The 20,218-nt window shown below is 42.3% G+C and overlaps 1 protein-coding gene across 1 annotated transcript in view; it reads left to right on the top strand.

Moving 5' to 3' along the window:
* The first annotated feature begins 1,253 nt into the window (after positions 1 to 1,253).
* The window catches only part of b4galt7 (xylosylprotein beta 1,4-galactosyltransferase, polypeptide 7 (galactosyltransferase I)), a 24,481-nt gene continuing 5,516 nt past the window's right edge, over positions 1,254 to 20,218 (top strand). Inside the window, exons 1-6 of the mRNA XM_079492500.1 lie at positions 1,254 to 1,527; positions 5,162 to 5,290; positions 6,035 to 6,167; positions 10,353 to 10,561; positions 11,824 to 12,049; positions 15,234 to 15,317. Of these exons, the coding sequence (XP_079348626.1) occupies positions 5,229 to 5,290; positions 6,035 to 6,167; positions 10,353 to 10,561; positions 11,824 to 12,049; positions 15,234 to 15,317 (714 nt within the window). The 5' untranslated portion in view covers positions 1,254 to 1,527; positions 5,162 to 5,228. The remainder of the gene's footprint in view (positions 1,528 to 5,161; positions 5,291 to 6,034; positions 6,168 to 10,352; positions 10,562 to 11,823; positions 12,050 to 15,233; positions 15,318 to 20,218) is intronic.

The following is a 20,218-nucleotide window of genomic DNA, read 5'->3' on the forward strand; positions in this document are numbered from 1 at the left end:
CTGGTTGAGAACCACTGATTTACATCACAAGACATCAAGCAGGGAATTTACAGAGAATATACACAGTATTCTATTTACAGGGTTTGTTTGATTGATTGATTGATTGATTGATTGATTGCATACTTTATTAGCCAAACAAGCAGAGCAAAGTAGCCTACAGTTCAATACTGGATACAAACCAGTGTTTTTGGCAGAAACTTTCTATTTTAGTTTAGAGTCTTTGGACTCAAACTTAATTTAGTTTTAGTCATTATTTTAGCACCTGGAGTGTTTTAGTGTTAGTCTAGTTTTTGTCGACTAATACGTTTCATAGTCGACTAAATCTACAGTTGATTTAGTCGACTAAAATGTGTTTTGGCGGGCCTTGATGCCGTTGTAATGATTGACAGATTGACAGATTTTACAAGCTCACAACGCTGCGACGCGTTGTGAGCTTGTAGATCGGCTATTTTCAGCATGCAACCAAGTGTACAATGACTTATACTGGATCTCTTGTCCACTAGTCCCTTCATAACATTTTAATCTAGTTTTTATTTGTTGACGAAATTGCCAATATATTTAGTCTTAGTTTTAGTCACCATGGCTTAGTTTTAATTTAGTATCCATTTAGTTTCCAACAGTGAAAAAAGGTAGTTGACGAACATTTTTTGTCATCGTTTTAGTCGACGAAAACAACACTGATTTAAACCCATGGAAGCCTATCGACTTATTGTTTCCATTGGGGCCCTTCCTACTCAATTCATCCATTATTTATTGGGCATTTGAGCCACGGACCACCATCTGATGACATTTAGCCTCTCAGTAATTGTAATTCCATGCTGTATTGATGTTGGTAACTTTAGGAGAGATAACAGGCAAACATTGATCGAAACAATAATTCTTCTACATTCTCTAATTGTGTAAGACTTCTTGTAAATGTAGTGATGCAGATGTTTAACAATAATTCAACTCTGCATTGGAGAGTGTAAAATGAAACCAAATGGATGCAAATTGACCCAATTATTGGTCCATTTGGTTTCATTTTTACAGAGTTAAAGATGTATTAAATAAGGGTCCATTTGGTTACCAAATTGTCCAAATAACTCTCCATCATTTAGCTGGGGACCACCTGGAACCCCCTCAAGGACCACTGGTGGTCCCCGGACCACTAGTTGAGAACCACAGACTGCTTTGCTGTATTCCTCTCGTCAGATTTGGAACTAGGAACCATAGTCTGCTCCAAACTAAGATCCGACCCGGAGCCATTAGGCGGACGGACCGCAACAGGAAGCAAAAAAAACCAAGAAAAAAAAAAAACCCACAGTGTATTTTGTTTCTCTCCTGGTTTATAAACTATTCTCTTATTTTACAGTGAATATAAACCATGTTCTGAGACAGAGCGGACAGCTGTCAGAATGTGTGAAACATTGTGGAGGATTTTATGAGTTTAAAAGGAGGTTTATTTAAATGAAAACATCACCCATTCATCACCAACATGCTACGTGGACACCCAGAGACAGAGATGGACCCAAAGCACTGAAACAACAGGCAGGTTGCACTTAATATTTACATTACATTATTATTGTACATTATGGGACAGAGATAGAGCCAAACAACAGGCAGGTTGCACTTAATATTTACATTACATTATTATTGTTCATTATGGGACAGAGATAGAGCCAAACAACAGGCAGGTTGCACTTAATATTTACATTACATTATTATTGTACATTATGGGACAGAGATAGAGCCAAACAACAGGCAGGTTGCACTTAATATTTACATTATTATTGTTCATTATGGGACAGAGATGGACCCAAACAACAGGCAGGTTGCACTTAATATTTACATTACATTATTGTTATTGTACATTATGGGACAGAGATAGAGCCAAACAACAGGCAGGTTGCACTTAATATTTACATTACATTATTGTTATTGTACATTATGGGACAGAGATAGAGCCAAACAACAGGCAGGTTGCACTTAATATTTACATTACATTATTATTGTACATTATGGGACAGAGATAGAGCCAAACAACAGGCAGGTTGCACTTAATATTTACATTATTATTGTTCATTATGGGACAGAGATGGACCCAAACAACAGGCAGGTTGCACTTAATATTTACATTACATTATTGTTATTGTACATTATGGGACAGAGATAGAGCCAAACAACAGGCAGGTTGCACTTAATATTTACATTATTATTGTTCATTATGGGACAGAGATGGACCCAAACAACAGGCAGGTTGCACTTAATATTTACATTACATTATTGTTATTGTACATTATGGGACAGAGATAGAGCCAGAGCGGACGTAGAACACGCACATCAACAGGCTGGGTGCTGGGCTAAAGAAACTTCAGTAGGTATTGGATGGAGCACACCATGGGTATAAGAAAGGCGTTCTTTATTGAAAATTCTGACAACGTTTCGATCTATTTGATCTTCATCAGGTCATGTGAACATACACAAAAGTTTGTACTTTTATATTCAGGGAGTGCCCCCATCAACCAATCAGAACACCACATTTTGGTGCCCCTCCCATCACTACAGGTGTGACTCGTCACCCCTGAGTGAGTGGGTGGGGACCCAGACAATGATGTGAAAATAAACTGTTCAGACACTTTAGTGCAACAATTAAAAACAATTTAAAACCAATTTAAAAAACATACATATATATATATATATATATATTTATACTCATTACAGAGATAGAGCCAAACAACAGGCAGGTTACTTTTAGTCTATTTAACAGTTAATATATTAATATTAACATTATTGTTATTGTACAGTGATAGACCCAAACCACAGGCAGGTTGCATGTATTATATTTAACAGTAAATAAACCACAGGCAGGTTGCAAATACCCATGTAACTGTCTAGATACTTCCTTAATGTCAACGAAGTCCACACCCACAACACCAGAGGGAGTGCAACGAACCATGTACAACCCAGATTCGGCACAAACAAGGGACTAAATTATTTTCGCTCCTATGCCACCAAAATGTGGAACGCCCTACCAACAGTCATTAAGACATGCAAATCCCTTGACTCCTTCAAAACCGTTCTCAAAGGGCACCTACGGATGGCTGAATTCGAAACTGGCCCCCGTAAAATCTGAATCCCCCACCGCCCACCCCTTTTTCCCCTCATTGTATATGTTTCTTTTCCCTTTTTACCTCCTTTATGATGAATTCCTGTTCTGTTCTTTGACTATATAGAAGTGTCTATTTGTACGTCTCTAAATGTTTTGATGAATTGCACAAGGTGGACCCTCTTGTAAACAAGTGTAATGCTTAATTGGGTCGTCCACTCACAGTTAACAGTCTTTGTATTGAGTTTGTGCTTGAAATGTACTGTAATTCTGCAAACTGTTAATACATATCAATCAATCAATCAAAAATCTAAAGCCTGTCGAAGGTACAGTGAGAGTTTGTTCCACGCCGTCGGCCCGTAGTTAATATAGTATTTTTTCTATTTAACAGTTAATAGTAACATTACATTACCAAATGTCCATTTCGTCTAACGTTACGCTCTCAAGAGTTAAATTATTGTTAAGAAATCACACCGTGTGAAGTGAGGGGCGCTAATTTATTAAAGTCTAACTCATGTTGATTAGGTGATGTAATGGTGATGTAAAACAAACATTAAATTCTCTTTATTGTTAATGGCATTTAATGTTTGTGTTAGGCAGGGACAATATGATGTAAATGTTCCCTTCATTCATTGTCAATGGCGTTTTTAAAACAAACATTGAACTAAAAACAAACATTAAACCTGTGTATATAGGAGGGGCCCTCAAATTTAGAACTACAGACTCACTCCCAATCTAAACTATGGAATGCACTTCTCATTACAGTCAGAACTACAGACTCACTCCCAATCTAAACTATGGAATGAACTTCCCATTACAGTCAGAACTACAGACTCACTCCCAATCTAAACTATGGAATGCACTTCTCATTACAGTCAGAACTACAGACTCACTCCCAATCTAAACTATGGAATGAACTTCCCATTACAGTCAGAACTGCAGCCTCACTCCCAATCTAAACTATGGAATGAACTTCTCATTACAGTCAGAACTGCAGCCTCACTCCCAATCTAAACTATGGAATGAACTTCTCATTACAATCAGAACTGCAGACTCACTCCCAATCTTCCGCCGTAGTCTGAAAACCCACCTTTTCAGACTCCATCATGGCCCGTAGCACTTACCCTAGCCCCTTAGATAGCACTCTATGTAGACTTAGATAGCATTTTATACAGACTTATAGCATTTTATGTAGACAGCACTGGAATTGCATTGTATGTAGTCATAACACTTCATAGTACATATGTATAGTATAGTATATATGTATAGTTTATATGTATAGTTTCATTATATAGATACTCCACTGTTACGTTCTTAGCTTACGCATATTTCATGATAACTACTTGTTATGTATGTGATGTATTTCCATGCTTTTTTGTTCTTGCTTAATGTAAATCACTCTGGATTAAGAGTCGTCTGATAAATGCCTAAATTGTTCTCCTCCTCCAGAGCTGAGCTGTGACTCCATGATGCTGTTGTGTTCTCCTCCTCCTCCAGAGCTGAGCTGTGACTCCATGATGCTGTTGTGTTCTTCTCCTCATCCAGAGCTGAGCTGTGACTCCATGATGCTGTTGTGATGTTCTCCTCCTCCAGAGCTGAGCTGTGACTCCATGATGCTGTTGTGATGTTCTCCTCCTCCAGAGCTGAGCTGTGACTCCATGATGCTGTTGTGATGTTCTCCTCCTCCTCCAGAGCTGAGCTGTGACTCCATGATGCTGTTGTGTTCTCCTCCTCTTCCAGAGCTGAGCTGTGACTCCATGATGCTGTTGTGTTCTTCTCCTTCTTCAGAGCTGAGCTGTGACTCCATGATGCTGTTGTGATGTTCTCCTCCTCCAGAGCTGAGCTGTGACTCCATGATGCTGTTGTGTTCTCCTCCTCATCCAGAGCTGAGCTGTGACTCCATGATGCTGTTGTGTTCTCCTCCTCCTTCAGAGCTGAGCTGTGACTCCATGATGCTGTTGTGTTCTCCTCCTCCTTCAGAGCTGAGCTGTGACTCCATGATGCTGTTGTGTTCTTCTCCTCATCCAGAGCTGAGCTGTGACTCCATGATGCTGTTGTGTTCTTCTCCTCATCCAGAGCTGAGCTGTGACTCCATGATGCTGTTGTGTTCTCCTCCTCCTCCAGAGCTGAGCTGTGAGTCTGCATGAAAATGATGATGCACTCGTCCAGAAGGAAGCCCATCCTGGGCTTCAAGGAGGACAGCAGGTCAGTCAGCCCTGCTAGAAGTAGCATTTATTTACCCGTTCCATGTAGGCATTTAGCAGAGGCTCTTAACCTCTGGACAGCAGGGAACCCCTATTTGTGTTTTTAAGCATTATGTTATACTTTTAGCTATTGAAAAATTGCTCGTAGCGCGGCACTCGGTGCCACGCTACGAGCTTGTAGATCTGCATTTTTTTGAAAAATCGTGAAAATGTGCCTGCTATTTGCTATTTTTCGAAGAATGCTTGAGACGTTTTTTTCAACATGGAAAAAGATTGACCATTATGCATAAATTAATTCTCCAGTAATCTCCAGTAATTGCGACATGTTGATTTGTCGTCTCTCAAGAAATTACACTTCAAAAGTCCTTCAGCCGGAGGCCAAGTGAGTCGGGAGGTTTTTGGGGAACGTGCACTGCTCGTGCATGCGTGCGTGCATGTGTGTAGGCGTGTGTGTGTGTTTTTGAAGCATTTGGAAAGGTGTGGAGGCAACAGTCTGGCCACTCGAGACTGTTTGAACTTTGAAGATGCTTGAAACTAACCTGACCCTGTTGTTTCTATGGAGGAGATGAAACTAACCTGACCCTGTTGTTTCTATGGAGGAGATGAAACTAACCTGTTTCTATGGATGCCGTCTCTACAAGCTCTTTGCTGTGTGTGTGTGTGGGTGTGTGCGTGTGTGTCCGTGTGTGTGTGTGTGTGCGTGCGTGCGTGCGTGCGCGGGCGCGCGTGTGTGTGTGTGGTCCAGGTTTCCATGGAGACGGTGCTCTTCTCTCTACAAGCTGTTTGCAGCGTGTGTGTTCCTGCTGCTCTGCTCTCTGCTGTGGCTTCAGATCAGCTGCTCTGGAGACATGGAGGACAGACAGAGTCCTCCTCAACAGGTAGGAGACATGGAGGACAGACAGAGTCCTCCTCAACAGGTAGGAGACATGGAGGACAGACAGAGTCCTCCTCAACAGGTAGGAGACATGGAGGACAGACAGAGTCCTCCTCAACAGGTAGGAGACATGGAGGACAGACAGAGTCCTCCTCAACAGGTAGGAGACATGGAGGACAGACAGAGTCCTCCTCAACAGGTAGAAACACTAGCAGGTTCAGGTTTATTTGTATATATGTATAAATACAGCATATTTAGGACTGACGTCGAAATAAAAAAAAACGTTCGCTCTGAACATCAAAGACTTGTGCCGCATTTTTATAATTTTTCAAAAATAGCAGACCTACAAGCTCGAGCTTGTAGATCTGCTATTTTTCAATAGCTAAAGTATAACATAATGCCGCGGTCGAGATCATGGATTTCACAACGCCACACCAGACCTCCCGGTCCTTCATTGCCGTCCCCAGTTCCTGCTTACTGATGCATGTGTCCCTATAGCGATGACATCATGTGTCCCTAGCGATGACATCAGGGAACGACAGTTTTCTACCTCTGGTCTGCTTCGAGGCAGGACTCCAGAGAAGAAGGGAAGATATAACCTCATTGTCAGCTCTGTAGCAATGATTGATTGATTGATTGATTGATTGATTGAAATATATATTAACAGTTTGCAGAATTACAGTACTTTTCAAGCACAAACTCAATACAAAGACTGTTAACTGTGAGTGGACGACCCAATAAAGCATTACACTTGTTTACAAGAGGGTCCACCATGTTCAATTCATCAAAAATAGCCGGAAAACTGTGTTCCTCTGGATCTATACTGCAACTATAGAGCGTCGCAGCCCCGCCCCCTCGAGAGATGCGGAAAATAAACCCCCGTTAATTTTCCTCATAGACTTTTCAGAAAGTATTTATTTAAAGACGTTTACGCCGCGGACAAAGCCAACTCGAGTCGTGACAAATCATGACAACAAACACAATGTTTTGGGCCGAACAAAGAATTAGAAAGAAGAAAAAACGTCAGGTTACAACACTTTTTTTTTTTTTTTTTTTGACACTTTCAACCCCTAATGCTTAGAACCCCTTTTGGTGTTATAAGGCATTTTGTTATACTTTAGCTATTGACAAATAGCAGATCTACAAGCTCATAGCTTGTAGATCTGCTATTTTTTGAAAAATCGTGTTACAAATCTTTGAATATATATTCTTTCAGGGCAAGCGTTTTAAACTCAAATCATTGCTTCTGGAAGGTCCCTGGAACAACATATTTGAATGGATTCAGGATCATGAAAACTTGAAGCATAATGAACATTTGAAAATCTTGCCTTATATACAGTAGGATGTTAATTGTATGGTCACATATAAACCCTTATGAAACAAATTGCTCAATACTTCAGCGAGTGGATTCATGAATGTATGAATATAGACAATATTTTAGGCCAATTCAAAATACTATTTACCAAATTTCCCACTCCACAACCCGGCTGCTGGACTAGTAGTTTTTGCCCAGATTAACTTTTGTGACCAGATTTGACTGAGAGCCTGCCATCGCGCAACTTCCAGCATTTCACCAGAGGAGAAAAGCTTTTTTTTTAATCCAAAATGAGTTAATAGCACAGGCAGACTCTTCACATACTAGAGCATGTCTGAAATAAGTGTCAGAGCTGAAATCGAAACATGTAGCTAGGTGTAATGTTAGATTCCACAGAAGACATGTAAATATGAAATAAATGCTTAAACATGTAGCTAGGTGTAATGTTAGATTCCACAGAAGACATGTAAATATGAAATAAATGCTTAAACATGTAGCTAGGTGTAATGTTAGATTCCACAGAAGACATGTAAATATGAAATAAATGCTTAAACATGTAGCTAGGTGTAATGTTAGATTCCACAGAAGACATGTAAATATGAAATAAATGCTTAAACATGTAGCTAGGTGTAATGTTAGAGTCCACAGAAGACATGTGAATATGAAATAAATGCTTAAACATGTAGCTAGGTGTAATGTTAGAGTCCACAGAAGACATGTAAATATGAAATAAATGCTTAAACATGTAGCTAGGTGTAATGTTAGAGTCCACAGAAGACATGTAAATATGAAATAAATGCTTAAACATGTAGCTAGGTGTAATGTTAGAGACCACAGAAGACATGTAAATATGAAATAAATGCTTAAACATGTAGCTAGGTGTAATGTTAGATTCCACAGAAGACATGTAAATATGAAATAAATGCTTAAACATGTAGCTAGGTGTAATGTTAGATTCCACAGAAGACATGTAAATATGAAATAAATGCTTAAACATGTAGCTAGGTGTAATGTTAGATTCCACAGAAGACATGTAAATATTAAATAAATGCTTAAACATGTAGCTAGGTGTAATGTTAGAGACCACAGAATACATGTAAATATGAAATAAATGCTTAAACATGTAGCTAGGTGTAATGTTAGATTCCACAGAAGACATGTAAATATGAAATAAATGCTTAAACATGTAGCTAGGTGTAATGTTAGATTCCACAGAAGACATGTAAATATGAAATAAATGCATAAACATGTAGCTAGGTGTAATGTTAGAGTCCACAGAAGACATGTAAATATGAAATAAATGCTTAAACATGTAGCTAGGTGTAATGTTAGAGTCCACAGAAGACATGTGAATATGAAATAAATGCTTAAACATGTAGCTAGGTGTAATGTTAGAGTCCACAGAAGACATGTAAATATGAAATAAATGCTTAAACATGTAGCTAGGTGTAATGTTAGAGTCCACAGAAGACATGTAAATATGAAATAAATGCTTAAACATGTAGCTAGGTGTAATGTTAGAGACCACAGAAGACATGTAAATATGAAATAAATGCTTAAACATGTAGCTAGGTGTAATGTTAGATTCCACAGAAGACATGTAAATATGAAATAAATGCTTAAACATGTAGCTAGGTGTAATGTTAGATTCCACAGAAGACATGTAAATATGAAATAAATGCTTAAACATGTAGCTAGGTGTAATGTTAGATTCCACAGAAGACATGTAAATATTAAATAAATGCTTAAACATGTAGCTAGGTGTAATGTTAGAGACCACAGAATACATGTAAATATGAAATAAATGCTTAAACATGTAGCTAGGTGTAATGTTAGATTCCACAGAAGACATGTAAATATGAAATAAATGCTTAAACATGTAGCTAGGTGTAATGTTAGATTCCACAGAAGACATGTAAATATGAAATAAATGCATAAACATGTAGCTAGGTGTAATGTTAGAGTCCACAGAAGACATGTAAATATGAAATAAATGCTTAAACATGTAGCTAGGTGTAATGTTAGAGTCCACAGAAGACATGTAAATATGAAATAAATGCTTAAACATGTAGCTAGGTGTAATGTTAGATTCCACAGAAGACATGTAAATATGAAATAAATGCTTAAACATGTAGCTAGGTGTAATGTTAGATTCCACAGAAGACATGTAAATATGAAATAAATGCTTAAACATGTAGTTAGGTGTAATGTTAGAGACCACAGAAGACATGTAAATATGAAATAAATGCTTAAACATGTAGCTAGGTGTAATGTTAGATTCCACAGAAGACATGTAAATATGAAATAAATGCTTAAACATGTAGCTATAGGTGTAATGTTAGATTCCACAGAAGACATGTAAATATGAAATAAATGCTTAAACATGTAGCTAGGTGTAATGTTAGAGTCCACAGAAGACATGTAAATATGAAATAAATGCTTAAACATGTAGCTATAGGTGTAATGTTAGATTCCACAGAAGACATGTAAATATGAAATAAATGCTTAAACATGTAACTAGGTGTAATGTTAGAGACCACAGAAGTGAACCTTTTGCAAGCCTGTTTTCTCAACTCGCTGTTTCTCTGCATGACATTACTCTATAAGCCATATCTCCAAAACTGGTGGGTCAAACTGAACAACCAACATGTCAATTTGAAGCTATGATTCCCTGCTTTCAAATGACATGAAGAAACGGAAATTCAAAAAAATCCAATGGCCCTCAGTCAAATCTGGTCGCATTTAATGTTAAACGTTTCCTGCTCACCTATAAAGCATCTTAGTATTAAAAAAAAAAAATCATTTTTGTCACGATCTCCTCCTCCTTCTCTTCCTCCTCTTCCCCCTCCTCCCCCACCTCCTGCTCCTCCTCAGCCTTGCGCACCGGCGTCCTCTCCAGAGCATGGTGCGGCCTTGGCGGCGGCGGACGACCCTTCCTGGGGTCCCCACAAGATGGCGCTCATCGTCCCGTTCCGCGAGCGCTTCGACGAGCTGCTGGTGTTCGTCCCGTTCATCCACGCCTTCCTCAACAGGAAGCGCATCCGACACGCCATCTACGTGGTCAACCAGGTGGACCATTACAGGTACGCTACACTAGGCTACGCTATGTTACCATCTACGTGGTCAACCAGGTGGACCATTACAGGTACGCTACGCTATGCTAAGCTACGCTAGGTCACCATCTACTGTATGTGGTCAACGTAGATGGTAGACTTTTTTCCCCCAAAAAAGTGGTCCTTTTCATTGTAGGTTTTAGCATACTGACAGCAGCACAGTGTAAACACAGTGATACTGACAGCAGCACAGTGTAAACACAGTGATACTGACAGCAGCACAGTGTAAACACAGTGATACTGACAGCAGCACAGTGTAAACACAGTGATACTGACAGCAGCACAGTGTAAACACAGTGATACTGACAGCAGCACAGTGTAAACACAGTGATACTGACAGCAGCACAGTGTAATCACAGTGATACTGACAGCAGCACAGTGTAAACACAGTGATACTGACAGCAGCACAGTGTAAACACAGTGATACTGACAGCAGCACAGTGTAAACACAGTGATACTGACAGCAGCACAGTGTAAACACAGTGATACTGACAGCAGCACAGTGTAATCACAGTGATACTGACAGCAGCACAGCACAGCACATTAGTCAATTAGAACCCGGCAACTACCGCCCTATTTCTATTCTAAGCTCCATCTCGAAAGTGATGGAAAAAATAGTCTATGAACAGGTTGAAAAGTATCTTGCCACTAATAAATTAATGTACGAGTTCCAATCTGGTTTCAGAACATCCCACTCCACTGACACATGCCTTCTCTATTTGAGCGACCACAATTTGATGAGCAAATTTTGGTTTTAGTTTTAGTCGTAGTCTCTTGAATAGTTTTAATTTACTTTTAGTCACATTTTAGTCACCTGGAATGTTTATTGTTTAGTCTAGTTTTAGTCGACTAAATCTACAGTTGATTTAGTCGACTAAAATGTGTAGGTCCACAGTGCTGAACACAGTGTTATCACAGTGTTACCACAGAGTTACCACAGTGTTACCACAGTGCTGACCACAGTGTTACCACAGTGTTACCACAGAGTTACCACAGTGTTACCACAGTGCTGACCACAGTGTTACCACAGTGCTGACCAGTGGGGAAGGACCCGATTGTAGCATAAGGCTGTCTTTTATAGTGCCTGACTCCATTGTAGGGAGAATGCTCAGTCCGTCCCACTGGATCAGACCAACTGTAGGTTTTTGTAAATATGTGAATTATTGTGGATACCTCTCAGGTTTAACCGTTCCTCTCTGGTTTAACCTCCTGGTATGTCCTCCTCTCCCCAGGTTTAACCGTGCCTCTCTGGTCAACGTGGGTTTCCTGGAGTCGTCCAACGACACGGACTACGTGGCGATGCACGACGTGGACCTGCTGCCTCTCAACGAGCAGCTGGACTACGGCTGGCCCGGAGAGGGTCCGTTCCACGTGGCGTCGCCCGAACTGCACCCGCTGTACCACTACAAGACCTACGTAGGAGGGATCCTGCTGCTGACCAAGAAACACTTCAGCATGGTTAGTACCTCCTCCTGTACATCTTTAATACCTCTACCACTACAAGACCTACGTAGGAGGGATCCTGCTGCTGACCAAGAGACACTTCAGCATGGTGAGTACCTCCTCCTGTACATCTTTAATACCTCTACCACTACAAGACCTACGTAGGAGGGATCCTGCTGCTGACCAAGAGACACTTCAGCATGGTGAGTACCTCCTCCTGTACATCTTTAATACCTCTACCACTACAAGACCTACGTAGGAGGGATCCTGCTGCTGACCAAGAGACACTTCAGCATGGTGAGTACCTCCTCCTGTACATCATTAATACCTCTACCACTACAAGACCTACGTAGGAGGGATCCTGCTGCTGACCAAGAAACACTTCAGCATGGTTAGTACCTCCTCCTGTACATCTTTAATACCTCTACCACTACAAGACCTACGTAGGAGGGATCCTGCTGCTGACCAAGAAACACTTCAGCATGGTTAGTACCTCCTCCTGTACATCTTTAATACCTCTACCACTACAAGACCTACGTAGGAGGGATCCTGCTGCTGACCAAGAAACACTTCAGCATGGTTAGTACCTCCTCCTGTACATCTTTAATACCTCTACCACTACAAGACCTACGTAGGAGGGATCCTGCTGCTGACCAAGAAACACTTCAGCATGGTTAGTATTAATACCTCTACTACTACAAGACCTACGTAGGAGGGATCCTGCTGCTGACCAAGAGACACTTCAGCATGGTTAGTATTAATACCTCTACCACTACAAGACCTACGTAGGAGGGATCCTGCTGCTGACCAAGAGACACTTCAGCATGGTGAGTACTAGAGTACCTCCTCCACCACTACAAGACTAAGGATGGAGCTCGTTAATTGTTTATTGATAACGATCACCTTATCGATCAGGGTTCTTATCGAGACCATTTTATATTATTTTCTGTGGATTGACAGGAGACGACACATTCTGAACAGAACCAGTATCTTTTACTAGGACCTTCAAATACAGAACTTTTCTAAGGAAAATTGACCTTTTACCAATACAATAATATTAAAGAAAATACACTTTTAGACCCACATGTTTGTGCCAGCGTGGATGGTTAGATTTATTTCTTGATTGCCTCTTGTCTTGATTGTTTAAACATGGCGGCTATGCTCCATAACAGGCTCGATAAGCCCAAAGCTTATTGATAACGGGTTCTCAATAAGCCCAAAGCTTATTGATAACGGGTTCTCAATAAGCTCAAAGCTTATTGATACCGGGTACTCAATAAACCCAAAGCTTATTGATACCGGGTACTGGATAAGCCCACAGCTTATTGATACCGGGTACTGGATAAGCCCAAAGCTTATTGATAACGGGTTCCCAATAAGCTCAAAGCTTATTGATAACGGGTTCCCAATAAGCTCAAAGCTTATTGTTAGCTGGTACTCAATAAGCTTGTTATCAGATTTTTCCGGGTATCGGTTATCGAGCTCCATCCTAATACAAGACATGCAGGAGGGATCCTGTTACTGCCCAGAATACACTTCAATGTGGTGAGTATGAATCCACTGAGACCAGATTGACACCAGATTCTACAAACACTTCAATGTGGTGAGTATGAATCCACTGAGACCAGATTGACACCAGATTCTACAAACACTTCAATGTGGTGAGTATGAATCCACTGAGACCAGATTGACACCAGATTCTACAAACACTTCAATGTGGTGAGTATGAATCCACTGAGACCAGATTGACACCAGATTCTACAAACACTTCAATGTGGTGAGTATGAATCCACTGAGACCAGATTGACACCAGATTCTACAAAATCTTCTAAATCTTGACAGTTTTTTTTGGAAAAAACCCATGTTTCTATGTCAGTGGTTCTCAACCTATTTCATGTCAAGGACCCCCAAAATCACATGTAACCATCTGAAAATATGTTGTTCCAGGGACCCCCCCCCCCCCCCCCCAGAAGCAAAGATATGAGTTAAAAATGTTCGCTGTGAAAGAATATATATTCAAAGAATTTTGAAATAAATTGGCAGATCTATGTACAACTTCATACAGCGTCATAGCGCGGCCGCGCTATGACGCTGTAGATCTTCTGTTTTTCAACATTAAACGCCATTAACAATAAAGACACATTATGACGTAAATGTCCCCTTCATTGTCAACGGCGTTTACAAAACAAACATTGAACTAAAGACAAGCATTAAACCTGTGTATAGGAGGGGAATGGAGAAGCAGCTGGAATAGATGGCCTTTATAATGAAGTTATTAAAGAACTAGTGAAATGAAAAATACGTTTTTCACACTTTTAGACCATATCCGTGGTCATCATGACATACCTAACAATGGATGCCATATCCGTGGTCATCATGACCTACCTAACAATGGATGCCATATCCGTGGTCATCATGACATACCTAACAATGGATGGATTAGACCATATCCGTGGTCATCATGACATACCTAACAATGGATGGACTTTTAGACCATATCCGTGGTCATCATGACATACCTAACAATGGATGCCATATCCGTGGTCATCATGACATACCTAACAATGGATGGATTAGACCATATCCGTGGTCATCATGACATACCTAACAATGGATGGATTAGACCATATCCGTGGTCATCATGACATACCTAACAATGGATGGACTTTTAGACCATATCCGTGGTCATCATGACATACCTAACAATGGATGCCAAAAATGGGAACATTTTCATTTTTGTGTATTTCTATATCAAAACTAAGTCCATAAAAAATAAAAATGTAATTACTTCCTTTGAACGGAAAATGTGCTGCGTGATGACGTGTAGAGATACACATCTATAAAAGCCAATCATTTCATCTAAAAATGAAATAAAAATGTATTTAAAAAAATAAAATAAAAGCCAATAAAATTGAGACAGATTTACATCCCATAGCCTTGAGGGATGCGACGCTCTGATTGGTTCAGAAACTAGATTCTGCCGTTGGAGGCTGAAACTTCAAAATAAAATGCCCAAATTAACCATTTCACCATCTTTAAAGCTCCCAAGATATTGCCTGCTTTGTTTAGTTTATTTCAGACATGTTTCTAATTATGTGTGTGTGTGTGTGTGTGTGTGTGTGTGTGTGTGTGTGTGTGTGTGTGTGTGTGTGTGTGTGTGTGTGTGCGTGTGCGTGCGTGCGTGCGTGCCTCTCTCCAGTGTAACGGCATGTCGAACCGCTTCTGGGGCTGGGGGAGAGAGGATGACGAGTTCTACCGACGGCTGAGGAAGGCTCAGCTCCAGGTGAGCTTCTCGCCTCCATCATTAACACATTCAGACCTGAGACGCATTCCGCCGTAGTCTGAAAACCCACCTGGTCAGACTCCATCATGGCCCGTAGCACTGACACTGCACAAAAACCCACCTGGTCAGACTCCATCATGGCCCGTAGCACTGACACTGCACAAAAACCCACCTGGTCAGACTCCATCATGGCCCGTAGCACTGACACTGCACAAAAACCCACCTGGTCAGACTCCATCATGGCCCGTAGCACTGACACTGCACAAAAACCCACCTGGTCAGACTCCACCATGGCCCGTAGCACTGACACTGCACAAAAACCCACCTGGTCAGACTCCATCATGGCCCGTAGCACTGACACTGCACAAAAACCCACCTGGTCAGACTCCATCATGGCCCGTAGCACTGACACTGCACAAAACCCCACCTGGTCAGACTCCACCATGGCCCGTAGCACTGACACTGCACAAAAACCCACCTGGTCAGACTCCACCATGGCCCGTAGCACTGACACTGCACAAAAACCCACCTGGTCAGACTCCATCATGGCCCGTAGCACTGACACTGCACAAAAACCCACCTGGTCAGACTCCACCATGGCCCGTAGCACTGACACTGCACAAAAACCCACCTGGTCAGACTCCATCATGGCCCGTAGCACTGACACTGCACAAAAACCCACCTGGTCAGACTCCATCATGGCCCGTAGCACTGACACTGCACAAAAACCCACCTGGTCAGACTCCATCATGGCCCGTAGCACTGACACTGCACAAAAACCCACCTGGTCAGACTCCACCATGGCCCGTAGCACTGACACTGCACAAAAACCCACCTGGTCAGACTCCATCATGGCCCGTAGCACTGACACTGCACAAAAACCCACCTGGTCAGACTCCATCATGGCCCGTAGCACTGACACTGCACAAAAACCCACCTGGTCAGACTCCACCATGGCCCGTAGCACTGACACTGCACAAAAACCCACCTGGTCAGACTCCATCATGGCCCGTAGCACTGACACTGCACAAAAACCCACCTGGTCAGACTCCATCATGGCCCGTAGCACTGACACTGCACAAAAACCCACCTGGTCAGACTCCACCATGGCCCGTAGCACTTACCCTAGCCCCTTAGATAGCACTCTATGTAGACTTAGATAGCATTTAATACAGACTTATAGCATGTTACGTAGACAGCACTGGCATTGCATTGTATGTAGTCATAACACATTGTATGTAGTCATAACACATTGTATGTAGTCATAACACATTGTATGTAGTCATAACACATTGTATGTAGTCATAACACTTCATAGTATATATGAATAGCATAGTACAGTATATATGTAAAGTATACAGTGCATCCGGAAAGTATTCACACTCCTTCACTTTTACCACATTTTGTTTTTATACAGCCTCATTTCAAAATGGATTAAATTCCTTTTTTTCCTCATCAATCTACACACAATACCCCATAATGAGGAAGTGAAAAAGGTTTTTTCAAATATTTTGTTAATTTATTAAACATAAGAAACTGGAAAAAACTGTACATAAGTATTCACACTCTTGACTTAGTACTAAGTTGAGGCACCTTTGGCAGCAATTACAGCCTTAAGCCTTTTTGGGAATGATGCTACAAGCTTGGCACACTTGAATTTGGGGTATTTTCCCCCTTCTTCTCTGCAGATCCTCTCAAGCTCTGTCAGGTTAGACGGGGAGCGTCGCTGCACAGCTATTTTCAGGTCCTTCCAGAGATGCTCAATGGTGTTCAAGTCTGGGCTCTGGCTGGGCCACTCAAGGACTTCCACAGAGTTGTCCTAAAACCAATCCTTCCTTATCTTAGCTGTGTGCTTGGGGGTCGTTGTCCTGTTGGAAGGTGAATCGTTGACCAAGTCGGAGGTCCTGAGCTCTCTGGAGCAGGTTTTCATCCAGGATGTCTCTGTACACTGCTCCATTCATCTTCCCCTCTATCCTGACAAGTTTCCCAGTTCCTGCCGTTGAAAAACATCCCCACAGAACGATGCTGCCACCACCATGCTTCACCGTAGGGATGGTATTTGCCAGGTGATGAGCGGTGCCTGGTTTCCTCCAGACGTGACGTTTGGCATTCGGGCCAAAAAGCTCTATTTTGGTTTCATCAGACCAGAGAAACTTGTTAATAATGGTCTGAGAGTCGTTTACGTGCCTTTTGTCAAACTCCAAGCGTGCTGTGACACCCGGCTGTCATGTGCCTTTTATTGAGGAGAGGCTTCGGTTTTGAACTGTCCACAGCCCTCCTCTGAGACACAGAGTGAGTAGACAGGTTTCTGAACTGTCCACAGCCCTCCTCTGAGACACAGAGTGAGTAGACAGGTTTCTGAACTGTCCACAGCCCTCCTCTGAGACACAGTGAGTAGACGGGTTTCTGAACTGTCCACAGCCCTCCTCTGAGACACAGAGTGAGTAGACAGGTTTCTGAACTGTCCACAGCCCTCCTCTGAGACACAGAGTGAGTAGACAGGTTTCTGAACTGTCCACAGCCCTCCTCTGAGACACAGAGTGAGTAGACAGGTTTCTGAACTGTCCACAGCCTTCCTCTGAGACACAGAGTGAGTAGACAGGTTTCTGAACTGTCCACAGCCCTCCTCTGAGACACAGAGCGAGTAGACAGGTTTCTGAACTGTCCACAGCCCTCCTCTGAGACACAGAGAGAGTAGACAGGTTTCTGAACTGTCCACAGCCGTCCTCCGAGACACAGAGTGAGTAGACAGGTTTCTGAACTGTCCACAGCCCTCCTCCGAGACACAGAGCGAGTAGACAGGTTTCTGAACTGTCCACAGCCCTCCTCTGAGACACGGAGCGAGTAGACAGGTTTCTGAACTGTCCACAGCCGTCCTCCGAGACACAGAGTGAGTAGACAGGTTTCTGAACTGTCCACAGCCGTCCTCTGAGACACAGAGTGAGTAGACAGGTTTCTGAACTGTCCACAGCTCTCCTCTGAGACACAGAGCGAGTAGACAGGTTTCTGAACTGTCCACAGCCGTCCTCCGAGACACAGAGCGAGTAGACAGGTTTCTGAACTGTCCACAGCCGTCCTCCGAGACACAGAGTGAGTAGACAGGTTTCTGAACTGTCCACAGCCCTCCTCCGAGACACAGAGTGAGTAGACAGGTTTCTGAACTGTCCACAGCCCTCCTCTGAGACACAGAGTGAGTAGACAGGTTTCTGAACTGTCCACAGCCGTCCTCCGAGACACAGAGTGAGTAGACAGGTTTCTGAACTGTCCACAGCCGTCCTCTGAGACACAGAGTGAGTAGACAGGTTTATGAACTGTCCACAGCCGTCCTCCGAGACCCCTGGGGGTCCTCGACGCATAGCCAGGGGATAGTCCAGCTTTTTTCTTTCTTTCTTTTTTTCCCTAGTGAATTATGTTGTGTATGAAATGTGAGCTTACCACGGCATAATCACAGTAATCCTTAATCATATTCCATCATATTCAAGGGCTTTTGGATGGAAAAGAGACAGACTCCATGCAGTCATACTGTCAGTTAGAGACAGACTCCATGCAGTCATACTGTCAGTTAGAGACAGACTCCATGCAGTCATACTGTCAGTTAGAGACAGACTCCATGCAGTCATACTGTCAGTTAGAGACAGACTCCATGCAGTCATACTGTCAGTTAGAGACAGACTCCATGCAGTCATACTGTCAGTTAGAGACAGACTCCATGCAGTCATACTGTCAGTTAGAGACAGACTCCATGCAGTCATACTGTCAGTTAGAGACAGACTCCATGCAGTCATACTGTCAGTTAGAGACAGACTCCATGCAGTCATACTGTCAGTTAGAGACAGACTCCATGCAGTCATACTGTCAGTTAGAGACAGACTCCATGCAGTCATACTGTCAGTTAGAGACAGACTCCATGCAGTCATACTGTCAGTTAGAGACAGACTCCATGCAGTCATACTGTCAGTTAGAGACAGACTCCATGCAGTCATACTGTCAGTTAGAGACAGACTCCATGCAGTCATACTGTCAGTTAGAGACAGACTCCATGCAGTCATACTGTCAGTTAGAGACAGACTCCATGCAGTCATACTGTCAGTTAGAGACAGACTCCATGCAGTCATACTGTCAGTTAGAGACAGACTCCATGCAGTCATACTGTCAGTTAGAGACAGACTCCATGCAGTCATACTGTCAGTTAGAGACAGACTCCATGCAGTCATACTTAAAGAGACAGACTCCATGCAGTCATACTGTCAGTTAGAGACAGACTCCATGCAGTCATACTTAAAGAGACAGACTCCATGCAGTCATACTGTCAGTTAGAGACAGACTCCATGCAGTCATACTGTCAGTTAGAGACAGACTCCATGCAGTCATACTTAAAGAGACAGACTCCATGCAGTCATACTGTCAGTTAGAGACAGACTCCATGCAGTCATACTGTCAGTTAGAGACAGACTCCATGCAGTCATACTGTCAGTTAGAGACAGACTCCATGCAGTCATACTGTCAGTTAGAGACAGACTCCATGCAGTCATACTGTCAGTTAGAGACAGACTCCATGCAGTCATACTGTCAGTTAGAGACAGACTCCATGCAGTCATACTGTCAGTTAGAGACAGACTCCATGCAGTCATACTGTCAGTTAGAGACAGACTCCATGCAGTCATACTGTCAGTTAGAGACAGACTCCATGCAGTCATACTGTCAGTTAGAGACAGACTCCATGCAGTCATACTGTCAGTTAGAGACAGACTCCATGCAGTCATACTTTCAGTTAGAGACAGACTCCATGCAGTCATACTGTCAGTTAGAGACAGACTCCATGCAGTCATACTGTCAGTTAGAGACAGACTCCATGCAGTCATACTGTCAGTTAGAGACAGACTCCATGCAGTCATACTTTC

The sequence above is a fragment of the Electrona antarctica genome, assembly GCF_951216825.1.
Source record: "Electrona antarctica genome assembly, chromosome: 22".
Lineage (NCBI taxonomy): Eukaryota > Metazoa > Chordata > Actinopteri > Myctophiformes > Myctophidae > Electrona > Electrona antarctica.